The sequence below is a fragment of the Corticium candelabrum genome, chromosome 2 (assembly GCF_963422355.1).
Source record: "Corticium candelabrum chromosome 2, ooCorCand1.1, whole genome shotgun sequence".
In the NCBI taxonomy this organism is placed as follows: domain Eukaryota; kingdom Metazoa; phylum Porifera; class Homoscleromorpha; order Homosclerophorida; family Plakinidae; genus Corticium; species Corticium candelabrum.
In genome coordinates, this window is record NC_085086.1 from 7,093,366 (window position 1) to 7,101,632 (window position 8,267).

Sequence of the window (8,267 nt, forward strand, 5' to 3'; positions counted from 1 at the left end):
AAATCGCTTTTGAAATTCTTAGGTAAAAGAATAGTATTTCAGAGTTTTGTTCGTAGCAAGAACTAAAGCCTTAGACATTGCTAAGTTTTGAACACGAGCGCCTTTGGAATTTGACAGTTGATGGCAACGAGACACTTGACATTTTTTGAATGATGTAGATAGCGAGGGGAGATTCAAACCACCAAGCTTGAAAGGCAAATAGAATTGGCATACATTTGCAGGTCTGACGAGATGACACTATTTCTTGAGGTACCGTGTTGCAATTGGTTCAACGTGGCGCTCAATCCAAGTAAGTGGGAGATCACACACAGACAAAAGCCAACTCAGACGAGGACAAATTCCATTACGATATAGTTATAGTTTGATCTTTGTCAAAACGGGAGAAGCATCAACTTTCTCACACAGGTCTTCCAATTTAGTCAGGATGCTCGACTTAATATCACAAGACGACAGAAAAATCAATTGGCAAACCCAGGACAGTTGTACATTTATCTCCGACTTTTAACTTGGGATTATATAAGGTAGATGATACATACATACATTCATGCATTCATACATGTTTTGTTACAAGAGCCCTCAGGGCCCAGGTTACTGCAGACACTAAGCACTTGCTACTTTACAATCTAACACTATCAGTAGTCACTATATGTCACTTCAACTTGCTGCTTGGACAAAACTGACACTCCGCAGAGAGAGGCAATTGTATGTTAGTTCCTTGCTCAAAGAAAATTATGTATGTGGCCCTCCCGCACTTGAACTTCTGACCCAAAAGTCGCGGACGTTTGCAATCTCCAACTGCAAATTTTAACCAATTGAGCCAATATAATACATACATATACATACGATGTATGTATGTATATGTATGTATTAATGTCTGTCTGTATGTATGTACGTACATACATACATACATACATACATACATACATTCCTCAGAATGTATTTACAGGTATAAGGAGGACTGACGATAAACGATTGACGTCGTCTTGCAAGAAAGATTCGTTGGAAAAGTTGCGCTGCATGCTTTTTCTTTATCCGGTCGCTACACATACATGTCGCTTCACAGTGTATTTCCTGCGCAAATTCATCCATATCTAGCGACGACATTTTAATTTTAACGGAACAAAAGATGAAAGCAAAGGCTCAACGAAAGATGATAACACCAGCTCGACAAATTCATGATAATCGTGTCCACATCAAGTGATGAAAGCAAGAGTGCTATATATGCAAAATTAATTACGTGGATAACCAGCCCGTTCCGTGCAAGAGACGCATCTGTCATGCATTTGCGTGTATTAAAATCGAAGTGTAACGTGGGACATTGATGATTTTTAGTTAATGCTCTTTAATCACATAGACGCATCCATGTCTTTTCAATAAATTATGCATTCTAGCAACACGGTAATGATTAATTAATGATAATAACAATAAAGTAACAAAATTAATGAAATTGACATTGATACTCACAATAAATACACACACACACACACACACACACACACACACACACACACACACACACACACACACACACACACACACACACACACAAACACACACACAAACACACACACACACACACACACACACACACACACACACACACACACACAGACACAAACACACACACAAACACACACACACACACACACACACACACACACACACACACACACAAACAAACACACAAACACACACACACACACACACACACACACACACACACACACACACACACACACAAACACGCACTTACACGCAAACATATGTTGTCGTAGCTGTAAAGCGAGTAAAACACAGCTTCATTTACTTGTTATAATCACTTATTTGAAGACTTTGAAAACGTCATGTGACCCATTTGCAGAAATTGTCGATGCTATATACATACAGCGTATTACCGTACAGTGTACAGAGACAGAGATTTTCTACAGTATTTGGATTAAAGATACCACCAGCTGCTATAACTCTTTCGACGTGACGAACGTCTTTGCAAGCTTTCGCACCCTTTGCAGCTGCTTCTGCAATGCATTTAGCTCTAGTAGTAAGGCTGCAGCCTGTTGGTTACGGTACTAGGCACTGAAGAAGCTGGGAAGACCCAAAAGAAAATCTAGATGAAATATATTGCCATGCAGATGTATCCAACTGCAGAAAACTCTTAGCGGTCCAATAAGTAACTAATACTTGCTTAGATATGGCCGGGTGTCCAGAATTTTCCGTTGTTGTCAGATGTCTTTGCGACACTGTTATTGACCCATATGGCGATCACGTTCTTGGATGTGGTTTTGGAGCACTCCGAACCCAAACGACATAATGCATTCATTCATTCATCATTTAGCTCTTGTAGACAACAGTGATTATAAACGTGAACAACGCTGCCATAATCACGACACTAGAAGACCTGGTGACATCTTCCATTCTGAATTTTGTCACGGCATTGTCACGTACTGTAGGAGTGTGACTCGATTCATCGTTGTAAACGTCTAGGACTTAATCAAAACAGGTTGCATGCTTGTTGTTCAAGTTAATTAGAATAATGGCCACAACATTCCCAACTACACGTTTGTGTTTGCAGGGCTAATTTTCAAACGTCTTACTATATATAATTTGTTTACACGCCGTCTAACATGTATACTGTATTTAACTATATTAGCTGCAGCGGAGTCAGGTATATCTTAATTACTTTATATGGTCCTCGTTGATTTAGACTATTTTGGAACAGTTGCTATGCAATTAATTAATTAAATAATTAATTAACGTTGTTTTGTATTTTTATGTGTACCAGCATCTGGCGAAGGCAGTAATTAATTGTAGCTGTAGGTCACAGTTGTGAATACCTCAGTCTATAATTTTACTTAATTGTGAGCTGCTGACTATTTCTACATATTAATTTAAATATTTTTGTATGATGCTCGCTGATAATACGTATCAATGTATTATTTATAATAATAATATCTAGCGATGCAAATGCGGTTGGGAAAGATGCCGTCGTTGTGCTGTTGCGACACGCATTCTCTATGCACCAGGATCGCTGGCGTATGGTATAACTAGAGGGTTAATTAATAGATTTCCCCGTCGGAAACTCAAAGGAGTCCTTGTTGTGAAATCTTGCAGTGGTAATGCTAAAACATTCGGTAACAGCTCTAGCGTCAAGTATTTCCGCTGATGTTTTGCACTTTGGTATTATCCGGGTACTTTTTTATAGATAAACTACGCGGGGGTGTTTCGAAAACGTTTTGGACGACGTTAGACTGTTCGTGTCTGCTATAGACGTCTGGCTTATGGCAAGGTTAGTTTTAGTCAGGCTACGTCGATTACGCTTACCCTCAGTATCTTTTTATCTAATGTGCTAGTGAGAGTGAACTAGTTCCACGACGTCTTAACGAGGACAGAAGCGAAGAGTTTTCTGATTCTGGGATACAAGAAAATCTTATATCTGGTAGTGTGGATGGCAACCAGCAAGAGCAAGATGTGCGCATAGTTTACGGCAGGAGAGATGAGACGGATTCGAATCAGCATGAGTCAAGTATGACATGTGCAGGGTCGAGGGGCATAGACATACATGTAGAGTCAGTCATCGATCTACTAGCGTAGACTGTCGTACGAATGCTGTATGCGCGGATTCACATTTAGAATTTTGGAGAAGGGGCCCCAATTACTTTCTAGCCGCGCCCATTTCTTACACTTGAGCTCAATTGAGAAAGGTGATCCAAGTACATGTAAAGATTTTTATTACATTGTTTACCTACGAGATCAATTGACAACGTCAAACGCTGCTGGACATCAGCCTAGTGTGTCTAGTTAGGACAAACTTACCAACGCAGTCTAGCTGAGTTGTTCGATTCAGTTCCTCTGTAAGAGTGGGTATCAGTACCAAACGTCTAAGCAACAAAATTTTACACCACGCCTCACCATTTGCAACGGAGCAGGTGCATGACTACTCAAATTTGTCACTTTATTCAACGGGCCCTTTTGAGGAACCGAGCCCCCGCATGACTTCTCGATGACGCAAACGCTATATACACCTTTTATGGTTCATTGGAACAGAGAATTCTGATTGCATTTGCGCCGAATCCAACTTATAAGTTTCCTACGCGATCTTTACACACGGGAAGTCTCTAGATTGAAGAATTCTAATAAAATTGTTTCTGATGTTGTATGTGTGCGTGAAATAGGCAACTCCAATTGCCAAATACTATATTGTTGAAGAACAGCTAAGGGGTGGCTGAAGCGATAAGAGGGTTACTAGTGGTACGTGCAGAAACTAGATTTAGGAAATTATAGGACGTTTTCAGCTAGTTACAGCACCCTAGATAACACACTGGAAAATTATCAGTGGGACTAATCTTACGATGTCACCAAATGTGTTGTTTGTCCGACCAAATTATAGTAGGTGTTGTCAGCTGCAGTAAAACTTTGGTTCTTGACGTTTAGGAATTGGTGTAGATCCCGTTATTGCTCAAGCCTCAGACGGCAAACCACCAGAAATTGTAGAGGTAGGATGTTCATGTTGCAAGTTGCATTGTTTAACTAATATAACATAACATGTTTAATAATATAGTATGAGTAGAATTTAATTAGATTTTGTTATGATACAAAAGACATGCATTGGAAGTAGTCTCACCTAACCAGACCCTTTCCGGCGTTGGTTATATAAAACTCTGGTTGAATAGATGATTCACTCTTGTTTTATCGGCACCACAGCTAGCCAGTAGACAACAGGAGACACATAGTGATTATCTAGTGCAATCTAAAGGATATGGTAGATGGTAGACTGTGTTACTGTTTAATGCCTCATCACATACAAGCTCTAAGTTTTTAATTTGTACACATTGTAACACAAGAGAGCCTTTATTCTGCCGTTTGATTGAAGCCTTTGATACTGTAGAAATGCAGAGCAAACAGTTGAGTATGGACGGTAGTTCATCTACTAGTGGAAGCTATGTGGGATCAGTGTACACCAGCTGTGAGATGTTAATGTTGGAAAGTGTGAGGTGCTTCAGATCCGTATTCTCATTTCTGGTAATGAAGAAATATGACAGCAGCCATTTGATTATGTGCATTACCACGGAATTCTCTATTTTTCATTAATCATCAATCATTTTTATTACAACTAGCTACGATTCACACACAAAGTTTATCAGCGTTGATGGTTACATAAAGCCCATTTGCATGTTGCATGCATGTCTGTTTTCTCAGATCATAATTAACAATTATGTAAGGCTTCCAAACTGATGCGAGCAGGTGGGCGATAATACCATTACCCATTCTGTACACTTGACACTGGAAATCAGCAGGCACAGATATTCAAGGAACACAACAGTTTAAACTAGAGGTCTGATTTTGGGGTATCCATGCACACCAATACACCATGTGGTTGAGCATCCTGTAACATAATCCAACAGGAAAAAGAGTCGATACATAGGACGTACCCACTCGCTCCCATTGTATTGCACATACGGATTACATAAATAACGGCGTAATGGTGCAATCAGTGCGACCTGTCATTTGGATACGGGCGGGATCAACAGACATGCAACAAATATATGGAGGCCTAAAAGTCCTGTATAATTATGTAGACAATTACACGTAATTATAAGATTAATTAACCCGGATTTGACTGTGAACTGCATGCTACATGTCACTGCTGGTAATGTATGATGTCAAAAGGTCTTAATTGCTGTTTAAATTAGTCTCCAGATGACTTACGTTCTCCGCGCAATCATTGTGATTTTGATGACATCGGAATCTATTCCAATGGTATGCATGTGTTTGTGTCAATTAAATATCGTTTCATGTAGTCTGTCTCCACTAGAGTTTCAATCAACATCTAGTAACTTAGGCACAGTTGCCACTGGCAGTCATCAAGTAGGTGTTGCAGGTAAAATCTTCATACTGTTTCATTACTAGTACTTTTCCTTCACCAACAAAGCAAATTCTATTTTCTTGTATACACATCCACAGAGATGGAATCTAAGATGCGGTGCCTCAACGTCACAGAGAGTAGTCAACAGCAAGCTATTTTAGGTTCGCGAAGCTGGAAGTATGACGTGTTTTTGTGTCATGCTGGCGAAAACAAACCATTCGTTCATCTCCTCTACAAGGAGTTGCTAGATAAATACGGCATAATCTCATTCTTTGATGAAGAATCGTTGGAACCAGGCGGCGTAGCACAGGAAGACATTGCAAATGCAATGTATCAATCTCGTTTTTTTGTAACGATACTCAGCCATGAGTTCAAAGGAAAACATTTTCCTGAAGAAGAGGTTGACGTTGCGTTAGAGTTTTGCGTAAAGAACCATAGGATTATTCCAGTCTTCTACAAGATTACACCTGACCAATGCAACGCAAACAAAAGCGATTGCGTTGTCAAGTTAAGCAAGATAACTGGTTTCAAGGTGGAGGAAAAGGAAAAGGTATCAGATGAAAAGCTTGCTACGGACTTTGCCATAAAAATTGGATCACTTGTTAAGAAGGAAGAAAATCATGGTATTTTTTTCTATTCCTACAATTGCAATACAATCTCTCAAATTTTAATGTATTTAGGTACATTACAAGGTCCTCCTGAAGCTGTGCAATTCAGTGACCGGTACTCAGACATGAACAGTTTCCAGCCTATGAAAGAACTAAAAAAGAAACTCCAACAACAATCGCCGAAGTGATACTTGCAGTATGGTAAGTATCACTTCATGACGGTCACTTGTTTAGAACAGTAGAGTTGTTTCTGATATCTGTGTTATTTGAACAGACTTTATAGTCGATCATCACTGTGCAATGTGTTTACATGTTATAGAGCAGTGCTGTGTATAGTTTTTCTGGAGTATAGTCCAGCAAATGGGTTGATATTAAATATAGAAACTTGAATCTGTGTTTCTGAACAAATTAGCCCTTGATCCTCGACCTATTTGCCTGCCAACTTTGAAAGTTAGTTACAAGAAATTTCGAATGCTCACAATCCTGTCAGATTTCAAGACTCACTATCTATCTATACATCTATATCTATACACATTATAAAGTCGTAGTGTCAGTTTGTGTGTGTGTGTGTGTGTGTGTGTGTGTGTGTGTGTGTGTGTGTGTGTGTGTGTGTGCGTGCGTGTGTGTATACAACAATAAATTAATTAATTTACTAACAACTAATGACCTAAGCTGCCTGTGCTGGCAACGGGATGGTGGATATATATACTCTATACTAGGATCTGTTTTAAAGGAACAGCCATAGTCTATTAGTGCCTTTTCGTAAAGAAAACATTGTAGCTTTTGCACGAGCAAGAAAATAGTCTAAAGTGTTTTGCAAAATTCAATTTCTTTATTATCTGTCGTCTTTTGTGCGTGTACATTGTACCTAGTGCTCTAGATAGTTCTACAGTGAAAATGGGCTCTCAAAGATGGATTAGTTGATACATAGTATTTCTAGCTATACATGTAATAGACCATCGTTCTAACAACTACCAATTAGCACTAATTAGAATCTTGAATTCTTAAACTGAGAAAAGTCAAAATTGGGGCTTTAATCCATGAGGTATTGTATTACAAAGTCTGACGTATTACAAAGTCTGATGTATTAATTAAGAGATCTCAAATGACTACAGCAGCATATTATACTGAAAGGTGCATCTTGGTAATACCATAAGAAATAATCCTGTTGGGTGATGCATCTCTCTAGTACAGTAGTAGGTGTACATGCAAGAGTCGGAATCGGCACAATGTCTGGGAAACTAGATCATTGAGTATATTCACAGAGCCAAATATTACTGCATACAGCTCTGGGTATTCAGAGTGCAGGCCATACAGGTACAGATGCGTAAATTTTATTTCTGCAATTTCTTCAAAATTTGTGTCATAATCACATAACTAAATGTATTGCATACCATACCAATCCTATACAGTATTGTATTGCAAGTTTTGCATTGTTTCAATCGAGCAGTGTGTGAAGAGATGCATCTAAATACAATAGTTAAATGCATTGAGACCTCAGTCCACGAATACAGATATATCGGTCCGTTTAGCATGAGAGCAATGCCACAGCATATTCAAGTACTTGGTAATCAAGCCACTTTTCTTACTACAGTGCATCCTCACTTATCTGATGTCACATATCTGTAATTTACTATCATACCTTGCAGATAGGAAGTCTAATCAGTTATGCAAGTTATATACATCTTGTAGTGTAGTGAGTGAACTTGTGTAGCATGCTGATGACAAATAAAATAAAATGAAAAATATAGAAATAAAATAGAAACTAGAACATAAAAATATAAAAAATAACAATAGCA

At 38.7% G+C, this 8,267-nt stretch overlaps 1 protein-coding gene across 1 annotated transcript; it reads left to right on the forward strand.

Annotated features, from left to right (window-relative positions):
• Positions 1 to 3,206: 3,206 nt before the first annotated feature.
• On the forward strand, positions 3,207 to 6,882 carry LOC134198372 (uncharacterized). The gene is made up of 7 exons (XM_062667748.1): positions 3,207 to 3,283; positions 3,348 to 3,520; positions 4,429 to 4,490; positions 5,688 to 5,754; positions 5,810 to 5,875; positions 5,959 to 6,483; positions 6,541 to 6,882. Exons 1-7 carry the CDS (start codon positions 3,276 to 3,278, stop codon positions 6,654 to 6,656), a joined length of 1,017 nt encoding a protein of 338 aa, XP_062523732.1. The 5' UTR covers positions 3,207 to 3,275; the 3' UTR covers positions 6,657 to 6,882.
• Positions 6,883 to 8,267: the final 1,385 nt, after the last annotated feature.

Excerpts from the sequence above, each read along its gene's own strand:
- LOC134198372 (XM_062667748.1), top strand. Across the intron at positions 5,755-5,809 it reads CATCGGAATCTATTCCAATG|AGTTTCAATCAACATCTAGT; the intron begins GTATGCATGTGT and ends TGTCTCCACTAG. Across the intron at positions 5,876-5,958 it reads TCATCAAGTAGGTGTTGCAG|AGATGGAATCTAAGATGCGG; the intron begins GTAAAATCTTCA and ends ACACATCCACAG.